General features: G+C 48.5%; 1 protein-coding gene across 7 annotated transcripts in view; it reads left to right on the forward strand.

Annotated features, from left to right (window-relative positions):
- Eri3 (ERI1 exoribonuclease family member 3) overlaps positions 1-14996 on the forward strand; it is a 133196-nt gene that overhangs the window by 42654 nt on the left and 75546 nt on the right. For all 7 annotated transcript variants that reach the window (XM_028893183.2, XM_028893185.2, XM_028893184.2 and 4 more), the window contains one exon: positions 1345-1436. In XM_028893183.2, the coding sequence (XP_028749016.1) occupies positions 1345-1436 (92 nt within the window). The remainder of the gene's footprint in view (positions 1-1344; positions 1437-14996) is intronic.

Here is a 14996-nt window from a genome sequence, read left to right on the forward strand (position 1 = left end):
GGCAACACATTTGTTTGGAATTAAATCCAGGTCTGGGTTTGGGATTAGGACAGTGAATGAAGCAGATGAAGCAGTGCACACACACACACACACACACACACACACACACACACACACACACACAGATTCCCCTTGCATTCTTACAGTCTGCTAGGGAAGACAGACTTGAAGTCACTTCTTATACAGTCATTCCACCATGCCTGTACTGTTGCCAGGAGTATTCTTCCTCTTGGTCCTGCAGCGGTCCAGTCACTTTTCCAACTCCCTTCCTCTTCTCTCAGCCTCCTGTCTATTGTAGGGGAGGCATTGACGCATTATCACAGTTAATTCTCAGAACAACTCAGGAAGGATTGTCATCTTACCCCGTTTTATAGATGAAGGAAACTGAGGTACAGTGGTATTAAATGACTTTTAGATGACTTCCAGTCAACAACATAACCAGGATAAGGAAGAGCCAAGAATTGGAACCTAGATGTGTGTTGCTTTCAATTCTGTGTTTCTAACTACTGTATGATAGAGACTTAAAAAATAATCCTCCCATGCAAGTAGAAGCCATGGTCTTATTGGCTGCACTCCCTCCCTGTGCCTGGGATCTTCTGAAAAATAGGCAATGCTTCATGAATTCTTTATGATAATTCTCTTGTTATATACCGATGCTTGTGTTTGTACTCCAGTGTGAGTGCAAACAGTAAAACCAGCTGAAGGCATGAAGAGAAGGACTTAGGAATGCTTTCTTTGCCTGTGCAGCATTTGAGCTCAATCTTCAAAATACTCTGCTGAATTTGAACCCTTGGAGAAATGCAAAATAGAGCCTGTTTTCCAGTCCATCAGTGGGACCTCCTCTGAAGGGAAAGGGACTCCATCTTTGCTTGATGAATAGCTAGGTTCATAAACACAGTTAGTAAGCACTTACTGTAAGTGTGAAATAGCATGAGTGTGAACAAGACTATAGGTAAGGTACTGCTTGTGGCTTCTTACTGCCCTGTTCTTATGGCCCAGGATAGCCTGTGTTTGTGCTGAGCTGTGCCTTAGTATAACAGTCAAGTCAGAGAAGGGTGTTTGGACTGTCAGTCGGGATCATGGGTAGGCTGTCATACATTGAAGGGTAGAGGGGCTCCCTCTTCCACCACACACAGACTGGTGATGTCTTCTCAAAGGGATCATCCTTTAAGAACCTCTGTGGTCCAGAGCCAGGCCAGGGCTCAGAGCACACAGCTCAGCGCAGCTGCGTGAGATTACCGTTCCTTCTGCTCTGGTTACAAATGGCTTATCTGCATGTCACTGTTGGGGCCATTCATAGGCTCAGAAAAAGGACGATCTCATCTGTTCTTGTGTGCTTTCCAGAGGGTCGATGAGTGGATGGCGAAGGAAGGCCTCTTAGATCCCAACGTCAAGTCGATTTTTGTCACCTGCGGAGACTGGGACTTGAAAGTCATGTGAGTATGTAGAGGGCCTCTTTGCTGCAGGGCTTGGCATCTAAGGGACCAGGCATTGTCTTTTAGGGCTTAAATGTTCAAGCTTGCTGGGCAGCAGGGGTCCCTGGGCCTTTGAGAAAGGCTGGGAGCTGTGACTGCTAGGCGTCTCTAGAACAGGGCGGGGGCCAGCTAGGGCTTTGACAAGTCTTGCCGCCCATGACAGCCCTTCTAATTGCTGGCCTGCATGTTACTGACCCAGGAAGAGCATTAAAAGAGGATGGGGGGGGCGTATATTTGGTTTTTCGAGATAGGGTTTCTGTGTGTAACAGCCCCAAGTGTCCTAGAACTCATTTTGTAGACCAGACTAACCTCGAACTCACAGAGATCCACCTGCCTCTGCCTTCCGAGTAGTGCGATTAAAGGTGTATTTACTATTTGGAGTGCTCTGAAATAAGAACTTATTCATCAGTACTGTGAAGTAGGTACTGTTCTTACTTCTGTTTTATAGTTAAAGAAATTAAGGCACAGAGAAGTTAAGTAACTTTTCCAGAACCACACAGCCAGCATTCAGACACAGCAGTTGGCTCCAGGGTCCTTTCTCTTAACTGTTACTGTGCTGCCCTATTATTTGCATTGTGAGACCTGGTTATCTAGCTGAGAGCCTGGTGGTCTGATTCGAGAGGGCTGCTTCTGGGAATCTGCCCAAGTCACCCTCCTCTCTCTTCCTTTGTCCCCACTGCTTCTCCTTTGTCTTCTGATCCTGTTCTATCTGGTTGTGGAAGACAGGACAGGCTCCTCTGCTGGGCTGACACTTGTGCTTCTTGTCTGTCCTCATGGACACCTGGCTTCAGACAGCCCCTGGGGGACCAAAGGGGTGGGGGCACTGTTTGCTGAGGGTGGAGAGAATCAATATCACTGTGTTCTTTGTGACTAAAGCAGCAGCAGGCAGAGTCCTTTCTCTCTCCCCCCCCTCCCGTGTGTGTGTGTGGGGGTTGTGGATGGGAGGGGGCGTTGGTAGGAGTGAGGTATAGTGACTGCAGAGGCTATTCCTGCCAAATCAGGTAATACATTCTCACCAGGGTGTGTGTGTTTTAGACCCTGGTCATTGAGGTGAGCTTAGGCCCCCAGGTGGGTGTCACATCTGCTTTTGAACCTTAGCTGGATTTGTGGGGGAGTCAGGAAGAATGATCTGCAGAGCACACGGGCACATGGCACTCAAGCGAGTGTACATAGACTAGCTGCACACCTCTAGGTCTGCGCCAGAGTCTCTGTCCTCCCACATGACAGACAAATGGTGCGGACTGCGTCTGGAAGTCTGGAAGCAGATCTGAATCAGAGGCATTGATGGAGATTTGAGAGGGCAAGGGTGTTCCCTTTTTGGTTTTTGTTTTTTTGAGACAGGATCTTGTATATAATTAACCCAGGCTGGCCTTGAACTCACTGCATATGATGACTGCTGATCGTCCTGCCTCCACTTTTCAAGTACTGGGATTGTAGGTGTGTTCCACCACACCTGGTATTTGGGTGCTGGCTACTGAACCCAGCCAGGGCTTTGTGCATGCAAACACCCTACCAACTGAGCTATACCCCAGCCTAGGAAAGCTCTTCTCATTTGTGTATCTTATGTAGCTTTGAAGCCTAGAGAGTCTTATGTGGAGGCTCTGACCCAGGAGAAACCATTCAGATGAGGCAGGCTCAGGCTGATACCCCCAGACTCTGGGGGTCACATGGCCCAAATGGAAGATGCTTTGACCTGGTCCAGGGCCCCAGTTCCTCCAGGTAGCCTCTCCAGGCAGGGCTTCTCCTCTTGCTGTGTTTTCCTCCTGGTATCTTCATTGTCTCAGTGCTGGTGCTTCTGAATCTGCTGCTGTCATTTGTGAGTAGTATGTGCAAGCATGTGTGCAGACAACTTGATGTACATGGGACTCGAGACCTTGCTGCTGGGCCTCCTCAGTTTGGAGTTGTCCTGTGAGATGGAGAGGCAGGGTTCAGAGGGCGCTGTCCTTGGTCTAGCCTCTTCTGGCCTGCAGCACCAGTCCAGCCTTTGGGCCCTGTGATGCCTGGATTGGGTTGCAGAATCCAAGTGTGTATGTCATTTGGTCCTAACCACTGTCTCTGGTAGGAGGCGATGTCTCCCTTTTATAAACACAGCAAACAAATAAAGCAAAGCAGAGCACTTTGGGGCTCACAGAGGTAAAGACTCAACCAAATCGAAAGGAATTCTAAGACTTCACAGTTGCACTTACTTGAGTTTGATGCTGGAGAAGGGTATGCCAGAGGCAGCAGCTGCTGGGTGGCAGGGTGGGGGAGGAGGGCCTTGTGACTGCCTTTTAGAAGCAGGACTCGGCGTAACTGCTGGGAAAGCTCTTAATTAAATGTGTAACAAAATAAAAGCAGCCAGAGAGAAAAGGTAAGCAGTGCAGCGTGACTGTGCACTGCTTATTTGTGTTCTGGAGCCTTGGTCGGGGCCGTCAGTGGCTCTCAGCAGAGCTGCCCTGTACTATGCGCCTGGCAAAGGCTGCTGCTGAGCCTGACAAGGCTGTGTGAAATTGACACTCATAACTTGTTAGTATGGGGCTGACTTCGTATTTTGACATCCATTTCCAGATTTAACTAAGTCGAAGGAATTCAGCCAATGTTTTCATTTCCCACTCTGGTTTCCGGAAGCCACGACTCCTTCTCCTTGCTGTTGTTCCTCCAGCCCCCAAGGCTGCTTCACATCAATGTTGTTGGGAAAGGCCTGATTAGTGCAGCACTGAGAAATGCGAGCTGAAGTGGCGGTAAAAATCCCACCGGAGCAAAGAAATCTGCTCTTGTCCTGACAAAATCGTTTTGTGTCTGCCTTTCTTCAGAGCTGGATGAGGTGTTGCTCTGGGTTTGTAGGGCTTGAGGCTGTAGCCACAGGTACTGTTATGGTGAGTTTTAGTTAGTGGAGGTGGATTTAATTTTCTTTTATACTTTCTTTGTTTTCTTTTGTTTTTTTTTTGAGACAGGGTTTCTCTGGCTGTCCTAGAACTCACTCTGTAGACCAGGCTGGCCTCAAACTCAGAGATCCACCTGCCTCTGCCTCCCGAGTACTGGGATTAAAGGCATGTGCCACCACCGCCTGGCTTCCATACTTCTTATAGAAAAGATATTTATTAGGGTTAGTTTAACTCCCTGCCCTTCCCTGACTGACCTCTCCTCATTTTACCTGTTGTTCCTTGAAGCTCCCCCAAGGGGTTTCTTGTTCCTTTGCTTAGCCAGTGGGAGAATGTCCAACCTTGGGGTGGTGGAGAAGTAGCGTTTGTGGATGATGAGGAGTGAGACCTGCACGGGCAGCCATTTGAAATAATTTGAGTTCTAGCCTCTGGCCTGTATCTCCAGGCTTACCAGCTGAACAGCATATGTTTGAGACGTAGAACAGAGGCTTCCTAGGTGGGCTTTTGATCTAAGAAAGGGGCAAACGAGGTAGGGCAAGACTGGAGGCAGAGCTGGCTGGAAGGAGGCACAGGCCTCCGTGCCATTTGCAGAGAGGCCCATTTTGGATAATCAAGCACTATCCTGAGTTCAGGAGGGGCTGAGGTCTGTTTGGAGTTGGTTCAGGGGACCTTCCTGGAGAGTCAGCTCACCTTTAGTACAGAAAGCTCTCCCGCTACATGTAAGTGCAGGGCTGGCATTGATTGGTCTTAGTTTCTCTCCGTGACTTCTAGGATGTCCATGCTATGCCCTGTGCCTATACTCTATAGAGATGGACCTAGAGAACCGGAGGTTTTCAGAAAGTCTGCAGAGTGAGGGACTTTGCTGACTGTTTGCTGCCCACTGCTGGTGTGGAGAGTGTGCACTGAGTGGCTGTAGTCAAGTTGAAGAGCAAGACTGCTGGTACCTGGAGTGAAGGGACTCACTGATAGACCCATACAGTTAGAGAGCACTGTGGGCCAGGAGTTCTCCTGAGGGTGCTGGTGCTGGGCCAGGCTGGCTCCTCTAGGCTCATTCAGTAGAGCTAATCATGTCATCTTGACATGATAATCTTTAACTGTGTCTTCTGAGTCTTTGGCTCCTCCTTACACATGTTTGCAGTTCACTCTTTCTTAGTTTTTTTCCTAAGTTTGGTGTTTTTGTCCTTGAGACAGGATCTCTCTGTGTAGCCCTGGCTGCCCTGGAACTTACTATGTAGACCAGGCTGGTCTTGAACTCACAGTGATCTGCCTGTTTCTGCCCTCCCTCTATCCAACCAGTGCTGGGATTAAAGGTATGCTCCACACGTGTTGGTGTTCCTAAAGTGTTAGTGTTGCTTTGATCCTGTCCTAGCCTTCATTTACCTTCGTTCTTGCTCTCATCAGAGTGGTCTGGGCTTTTGCTGGAGCTTCACCTGTCTGTGCACTGAGGTCTTCAGTCTTTTTTCCAAGAGAAATTAGAACCAATATGATCCTGCTGGAGACGAGATCTGCTCCATCAGCTCCTTGAGTGCCAAGCCTTGTACACAGATGCCTCCTATCCCTCCACAGGCCAGGAGAACTAACTGTCTGTGTTCCCCCCTCCCCCTCGCATGGTGCCATCACTCAGCTACCTTGTCAGAAGCCTGAGAACCACCCTTGCCTTGCCACAGCCAGTGAGTCTGCAAATCCTGTTGCCCACACTTCCCAGAGGTTCCTCCGGGGATCTGTTGTAGGCTCTGGCTCTGGTCAGGTCACACCTCTGCTTCACTGTACCCTCCAGGTCCAGTCCATACTGCTGGTTCCTTCCCTTAGTGCTCTACCTCCTCTCACTTTCATGTTTACTTATTTTTTTACTGTTTACTGATGCCTTTACGACATTTTATTACAGCCGCCTCTACTTGTCTGTTTCTTTCACTAGATTGTAAACACAATCATCAGACAAAGCTTGATGTATAACAATAGTTTGGTAAATAGTTGGGATTTTTTGTGTGTGGGTGTGGGTGGGGGGGTGCTGGGGACTGTACCCAAGAACTCACACAGTTGGTCACTGAACAATGGCACCTAGCCCATTAGTTTGTTGAACAAAGGACAACTAAGTGGTCCTGTAGAATATCTGCTCTGGAAGGGTGCTGAGTGTTGGGTTGGGGAGAAGGAGCTTGTTCCTGGGCACAGTATGAAGTACTCTAAGAGGTCTGTGCCTCTGGGACTGCAGGCTGGGGCTCCTCAAAGAGTTAAAAGCAAAGAGTAAACACAGCCTTTGTTTATGAGCACGTCCTGTGTATCAGTGATCTTTTGTGCTGCTTACACATTTAACTCTCACCACAGTCCTATCAATTAGGTTATTTTGTGTGTACATGTGCCTGCAAGTGCACATGTGGGGGGTGCACTGCCATGGGGCCAGGAGTCAGAGGAGGACACTGGGGGAATGAGTTCTCTCCTTCATGTGGATTCTGGCAATCAAACTCAGTAAGGCATGGCAGCAAGAGCTGTTCTTGACTTGCTCAGCTATCTTACAATCCTGAAATATTTCTTTTTGTAACGCTTTTTTTTTTTTTTAATTTTAAAAATAAGTTGAGACACCGAGGCTCAGAGGGATAATTATTCTGTCAAGGACACATAACCTGTTTGTTGGCAGAGCAGGGATTTGAGCCTAAGCTTCTGGCTCTAGAACCATGTGTTGAACCATGGTCATTGACCATCTGTTGCAGTCTTCATTTTTATGATCCACACTGTGTGATCTGGTAGGACATCCATCTTCCTTGTCCCTTGTTTGCCCTGAGGGTCAGAGCCTGGGCTGTGATCTTGCCTGGTGTTGGAGCTGTAGGCTTTTATGTTCATTTTGGTATGGGGGCGTAGCTGGCCAGCAGACGTGGAAAGGGGATGATTTGGGGATGCCAGAGAGCTTTCTTGCAAGGCCACAAATAAATGAATCCTTAGAACTGTGTTTTGTTTGTTTTGTTGTGTTGCTTTTAGTTTGAGACAGAGTCTCACTGTTGTAGGCCAAGATGGTCTTGAACTCACTGTCCTCCTGACTCAGCCTCTCAAATATTAGAATTGCAGGTGTGTGCCACTATACCTGAGTCCTCTGGTCTATTAGAAGAAGCCTGCTGTAGGCAATACCGTTTTGGACACCTCATTCTGATGTTTATGTTTAGAAGCACTCATGGCATCTCATCATGCCACTGAGCTTATAAGCCTTGCCACTTACCCATGAGAGTGCCAGTTAGTCCCCAGAACTGAGCTGCATCACCTTTGATTAGCAGCCTGCTGGGGAAATGGGCCTGAGTAACAACTCCCTGCCAGTCCTGACTTGTCTCTTTCCCTGTTACTTTTATCTGTCACTGCAAGCACTTGGGCTCCCCTCCTGAACTAATTAAGTTTGCATGTGTTTAGACACATTGCCAAATAGGGCTTAGCAAAGCGGAACTGAGTTACATCTCTTTCTGAGTAGGGAAGCAAGGGTATATGAACACTTGCTTCATGGACCAGCAAGAAGCATGGCTGACAGTCACCAAGTGTGTATGCAGATGATGGACACCTGCCCTGGCTCTCCTAAGGTTACAGCAGGCCTTCAAAGCAGTCTTTAGCTCACAGGTGCATGTGAAGGCACACCTTCTAGAACTCTTAGTGAATTGCTATTCTAAGGGGATATAGTGGAAAGCACATGAATTCTGAAGCATGCTGTTTCTCCATGCACAAGCAAAATTGAAAGTCAAGTTTAGTGGGATCTTTATAAACAGTAGACAGGGCTGTGTGTGTATAGCCTTAATCTACCTTGCTTCTAGATCCTACCAGTCAAGTACAAGCAGAGTACAGCATGGCCTTCTTTTAAAATGTGTGACAATCTTGTAAACAGTAACATCTCAAAGCCCAAATTTTTTGTCTTTTGCCTGGGAGGTCAGTTCTTCTGTGATCCTGTAAGATAGTACCAGGGAGAGGTGGGAGGAAGGAAAATAGAGTTACTGGGCCAGTAAGGTGACTCAACAGGTAAAGATAGCTGTTTGTAGAGAACAGAGTTGCCCAGAATCTTCCCACACTGGAAATGGGATTCAGCCCAGTGGATCACCATAGTGAAATGATAGCTGTTGGCATGTTTTTATGACAAATTTATGCCTGCCTTTTTCTAGTACCAACTGGTCTGATGTCTGAGATGCTGTGTGGTACAATATACCTGAGTCCTATCCAGACAACAGTTAAGGAGCAAGCCATGTTGTAGACCCCTTTTGTGAAGTAAGGGATCTGTGTATTGCTTACTACAGAAGTCAGAAGAGCCAACTGAAAGCCATAGGGTAGAGCCTCCATCCTTTTCATAGGGGGTAGTGGGTCAGCCTCCCAGCCATGACAAGGCTCTTGATAAGAAAGACTGTTCCGAGTCAGCACAGGCTTCCGAGCACATGAGACGTGTGGGGGCAGGGGAGAGGATGTCTCAGAGGTTGTAGAGGAATTCTGGACCTTGGAGTTGGAGTCGAAGCTCGGAGAGAATGGCATCCAGACCTTGTGCCCTCCTTTCAGTTTCCCTAGAGCACTCTCGTCAGCAGAGGTGCATTGGGTTAGCCTCAAGAAGGCAGCTTGAGTTGATGGGGTCATGTTTCAGCTGCAGCTAATCCAAGTCACTCGATATAAATCTCCCTGCTGCCTCTTCCTCCCTCCCATCCCCAACCCACAGACAGGGAAATGAATCCTGGCCCTCACCCTGAATACATCATGGCAGGCTTGCCTCTAATGAGAGAGGGCCATTCATTGTGGGGTGAAGCTCCCTGCAGAGCCCGGGATGCCATTAATTAAAGAAGAGCCACCTGAAGCCAGTCGTGCGGTGCAGCCTGCCACGCTCAGATGGAGTGGTGGTGGGGTAGCCTCGTTAGCCTGACAGCTCCTTGGGCTGAGAGTTCTTGGGCTTGGAGGAGTGAAGGGTGCTCCCCCCTCTCCCGGCCTGTGAGCACAGACACCCCTGGAGCTGGCCTACTCAGAAACATCTGAAGGTCCCTCCTGTGCGTCTGGGCCTAGAACCAGCGTTAAAGGGATTATCCGTCTCTGAAATGTAGCCAGGGCAACTCCTGGTTCCCAGTCTTTGCTCCTTCTGCACTCTTCATGATATCCTAGAACTGCAGGTTCACTGGCCTCTTACCATGCCACCTTCCCTTGGAGCTTTCACTGGGGTAGTCAGTCTGCGTTGGAAGGAGTTCGTGGGTGGAGGGGCTCTGGAGAAGATCTGCTGTCTGGTAGACAGAGCCTCTGCTGTTCCTTTCTGGGTACTCTGGCTAGGGTGACAGTAAAACTCCTTTGGCAGCCTCATCTTCTCACCCCTGGGAAGGTGCAAGAGGGTTTAAATCACTGTAGGAACTATAGGAACCCCCGAATGGAAGTTTTGCCCAGTTAAAACTGGTTAAAGATAAAGATGTTTGCTTAATGACTGATCAGGCTGTGAGACGTTGAAAGCAATAGTGTCCTCATTGGCCTGCTGCAGAATGGGTGACTGAATGGTTTTTACTATTTAAAAGTGGTCCAGAAGCAAGTGTTGCTGCCCAAATTCTAGCCCTAGGATTTGACCTGTAGAGCTCCCAGGGACCATCTGTGAGAGCATCTTAGCACCTTCTTTGCTGGCAGCAGGCTTGGACCCTCTGAGACCTTCCTCTTAGCCCAGAGTTGGACTAGCCCAGCAAGTCTATGCCTTGGAAAACAAATTGGGTCCTATGTCTGTAGCTCCAGATCAGACTCTTGAAGTCTGGCTTTATTCTCAGTGGCAAAGTCTGACAGATAGGGTGCTTTAGAGGCCTCGAAGCCATCTGGGACATTGCGGGGGCATATGGTTCTCTCTGCCTGTCATCCTGAGCTCACCTGACATGGATTGCAACCTCCCTCCCAGCTACCACCCCTAGACCAAGCCTTGGGCCCTGCTCCTCTTTGTGTGGAACATTTTTAGTCTTCTTGAGTCTTGACATTTCACAGGCATGTGTGTTCTCTGTCAGAATGAAGACTGGAGGGCTTGTCTCCTAAGAAGGAACAACTGCTGCTCCCAGAAAACATTAGTGTTTTCTTTTGTGTGAAATATTAAAACCAGTGTTTCTTTTCTAAGGCTTCACCTATTATTTTTGTGACTCTTGAATATCAATTTTTGTTTTGTTTTTGGTCTTAAACAAACAAACAAACAAACAAACAAACATGATATGAGCCTACAGGCCCTTATGGTCCAGGCCTATAATCCCAGCCACTTAGGAGGTTAAGGTAAGGAAATCACAAGGTCAAGGCTTACCTGGGTGGACTACACAGCAGTTCAAGACCAACCTGGGCAACTTTGTGAGACCTCATGTCAAAATAAAGAGTAGGAAGAGGCCTGGATGTGTAGTTCAATAGCAGATTGCTCGCTTAGCGTGCCTGAAAACCTAGGTTCAGTCCCTGGTATTCCACACCCTCAAATCAAGGCATAAAATAGGTATAATATAGTATGTAAATATAAGCACGTGTCATTTATAACATGATAAGTTTGTATACAAGTATACACTTGTGTCACCATCATCCCAATCAAGACTCTTTTCCATCATCTCAGAAGGTCCCTGTGTGTCCCTCCCAGTCAGTCACGCCTACCCCTGCCACTAACCGTTGTTGTGACTTATATTACTCATGGTTAGTGTCACCTATTCTTGACGAGACCTCATAGAAATTAAGTCATACACATTTGTACACTTCTGTGTTTGACTTATTTTGTACAATGTAATGACAATTTAATTCATGTGGTTGTATAGATCAGCTTGGCCTTTTGTTGTTTAATATTTTATTGTTTTTGTAATACTGCACTTTTATTTTCTTTTTGTTGGAATATCTACCTTCTTTGGATATTTAGCATATGTTTGCTGAATGAGTACATGAATGTTCATTTTGGTATAGAAATATCTCTGCCTATCAACTTGTTTCAATTCCCCTCGTCCTTTAAAACCCATTTCCAGTCCTTTGGCCTTGTGACCTTCCTTCTCTATTCTGGAGCTCATTCTGGCTCATTTATTTCTGCTTTCAGCAGATGAGTGTTAGGTGCCCACAGTGTGCCCTGCACCGTTTCAGGAATTAAGGGCACAGCGGTAAATAAGACATGAGAACTTCTCAAGCAGCCCGCCTTCATCGAGTTGCATTCTCCTGTATGTAACTGGCCTGCCCTCTGCCATTTAGACTCTCATGCCAAAACACTTTTGGTCCTGTCCAGGTTCTTCTGTCTAGTGGGGTTCTGCAGGACCTTGGTGGCAGCGGCTTTAACAGAGCTCTGGCTCTTGTGACCCTCTTCCTTGTCTGTTCATGATGCTAGAGGTGGCACTAGCTGCTGCCACCACCTCTGCTACCATTGCATGACATGAGTTGCTCAGGAGTGGCGCTTCCCTCCACCCTCCTGAAGCTTGATTCCCTCTGTGAGAGGAGGGAATTCATCTCCAACTGTCAGTGCCTGGAAAGGCTAGTGACCTCTGTTTTGTTAGTGCTTGCCAATCTGTCCTCTAATTCCCAGCCAGGGTAATGGAGACATTACCAGTTCTCCCTCGCAGTCCTGAGCTGATCCAGGCCTGGGAAAGGCAGGTCAGCTTGCAGTTGCTCCTCAGAGGCTCTGGCTTAAGGAAGCTAGAAGGGCGTGGTACCTGAGCAGCTTTGCTCTTGAATGCAGTTGGTGGATTTGTAAAGGGAAGATTCTCAGCTGTCCTGTTTTTTCCTACCCCACCCATGCTGAAAGCGTAGCTGTATCAGTCTGGTCAGAATGAGTTTCTTTAGTAAGGCTTCTAAGAGCACCTGCAAAGGACAGACACAGCTGTGAGGCAGAAAAGTCAAGGAGCATGGAGTTCGGGAGTTGAAGGCCAGGGAGCCTTGTGTTTCAATTGGCATGGTGGCCTGTGTTTTGTAAAGGGGCTTAGCTTTGGAGAGAGTTGGGAAGGGCAGCTGTGAGTGGGTTGGATAAATTCTCAGTGTCCCTGGCTAAAGAGTGACACAGCTCAGACTTGATAGTTCTGTAAAACTGATTCTTCCAAAGCCTGCGAAGATGTTGGTTTGGGGAAGAAAGCCAACCCAGAGAATCCCCGGAGTCTGACAGGCCTTTTTCTCTGCGATTCTTTCTTGCAGGCAGCCTGAGGCAGCCTGTCTCTTTGTTAACAGAGTGACAGCAATGTGACACCATGGAAATAATTACTAACAAATCACGGTGCTGACTGCAAACAGCTCTCTGTCTTCAGAGGCGTGTCAGGGTGCATTAGAGCAGGACTGCAGAGTGCCTCTCCGGCTCCCCGTCCTCCCCGACCCTGGCCTCGGGCTGCTCTGTCTCACTTCCATGTTCTTGGCCTCTGCCTCTCAGGTCAGCTAAGGGCCAGCTGGCTCTGCAGGTGGCTGGGGGCCGGTCTGGATTCCTTTGGGCAGGTAGCCAGGGCTCCATCTTTGCCAAGAGCACTGGGGAGTGATGAGAGGTGGAAGGATGTCCCATTTCTCTGATTCGCTCCGCTAGTCAAGACCTGCTTCCCCTGCGACACATGAGGGTTTGAGGGTGGCGGTGCCTGCTCCAGCAGGACCCAGGGGGCAAGGGAAGCCTTGTGTCTGTGTTACTGCAGCACCCTCCCCCACCTACCTGGTTTCTTCCTCAATTGTCATAGTCAATTTTGGGTAAGTCGACTTTGTCCATTCCCTCTTGGTTAGCAGAGTGATTGCTCTGACTGTCAGGGCTGTAAATAATGTTCCTGTTGTGTGTGGCTGGAGGCAGCGCATCGCATCGCCTGGGAAAGGAGGGGAAGGAGGAGCTGCGATGCCTCAGCTCCCTTGCTCGCCCCCTCCTCTCTCATACAATATTTATCTAGGGATGGGAGTCAGATGCAGTGACCTCAGGGGTCACCCAGTTAAATAGCTTCTGAACCTCCCTGCATTCTAATTGCTGCAGTTGTCCTTTGCTCTGGAGACTTCTCCTCCCCATTGTCTGCTGAGGTGCACACTAATGGCTGTCCTCCCTGGCCCTGCTGGGAGGCATGGGAGGGGGCAGTGCTCAGTGCTACCTTCCTTTCCCTGGAGATAAAGGAATCCAGGGCCTGTTAACAAGTGGCTTTAGCCAGAAGGACACCATCTCTTGCTTCCTCTCTACCCCTTGCAAACCTGGCTGGAGGAGTTTCAGGTGGTGTACTTGGTGGTTGGAGCCAAGAACCGTCTTTCATTTCCAGTCCTGTAACCAGAACTGTGGGGCTCATGACTCCTTTTTCTAGGCTGACTGGCTAGGGGATAGACTCTTGACAGGGATGAGATTATTCTGTGCCTCCATGTTCCTACATACAGAATTTGAAAACATCTAGGAAGTGGTATTTACTGTTGTAATATGCTGCATTTGGCTCAAAGATTGGTCAAATGCAGTCTGTTTGGTTCTTTGGATACCAATTTTAGATGATTGATCATAGGAGCAGGTGTGCCCCAATTGTTGATTTAAGAGTGGCATGTGTCAGCCGCATCCATGTTCCTGTAAATGTCAATTCCTTCCACTGTAGTGCTTCTCCCCTAAGAAGACTGTAGGAGACTGCCATGGAAGGCCTGAAATTAGCCCATTGAAACCTATTCTAGGCCAAGGAAGTAGTTAGTGTGCTGAGGACTGTGGGGAGCACAGTCAGAACTAATGACGGGCGAAGTAGACTGAAAATACAGTAAAGAAGACGACAGACACAGTGAGAAGCACTGGAGGGGAGAATAGGCCCGAGTCTTCCCTAGTCCATAAGGTAGCCTGAGCTCTCTCTTGAAACCCCTGGGCCTAGAACTTCCTAGAGCGTGGTTTTAGACTCCCTAAGCTTGTTCCAGTGCTGTTGTGCCAGGAGCAGTACTCTGTACAGACTGAGTGCTTGCACATCTTGAAAGGATCGGGAGAGCTGGAATCAGGGCAGGGAACCAGCCAGAGGTTAAAAGCAACAGCTGTGTCCTTGTACACTTACATGAAGCAGAGGCTGGACTATTATTCCAGACCCTAAGTACCAGGAGCATGTCTCTCTTCAGAGCCTCCAGGGGGCATTGTAGGCCATACAACCATAGTCCAGGCATAGGGTCAGGATAGCCACAGGCCAGGTAGAAACTACACTAGGGATGTGTGGGTTATCTTGGAGACAGCTTGAACTGCTAGGGAGCTCGTTGTTTCCCTAGCCAAAAAGAAATCAGGCCATTAGCAAAGATACTGGCCAAAGTATCCTGGAAGCCTCCTGTCTGGTGCTCAGCCTCCTTCCCTACCCTATTCCCTGATACTCTGTATGGTAAGGATCTCTGTCCAGGTCTTGGTAGCAGCTCTAGCGCTTCCCACACAAGTGAGCACTGTGCCATGGGATGGACACTGGAGAGGTACTTACCTTATTGTTTGCCTAGACAGGCACTGGGAGGTCCAGGTGATAGGATTCCAGGGCATTTCCAGCACCGGAGAGGTGTGTGTTACACTTTCCACAAGGTGTTTGCGGCAGTTACGTGCTTCCTGTGGGTTTGGAGGGAGAACTGGCAGTAGAGCCAGTCAGTAGGTGGGCTGTAAAAGCTAGGCGCTAAAGAGCTGGAGAGATGGCGGCTCAGCGCTGAAGAGCACTGCTGCTCTTCCAGAAGATTCGGTTTTGGTTCCCAGCACCCACTTGGTAGCTCACAGTCTTCTGTAACTCTATTCCTAGGGTATCTGACATACATGCAAGCAAAACACCCATACCCA

This window comes from Peromyscus leucopus, chromosome 2 (assembly GCF_004664715.2).
Source record: "Peromyscus leucopus breed LL Stock chromosome 2, UCI_PerLeu_2.1, whole genome shotgun sequence".
In the NCBI taxonomy this organism is placed as follows: Eukaryota; Metazoa; Chordata; class Mammalia; order Rodentia; family Cricetidae; genus Peromyscus; species Peromyscus leucopus.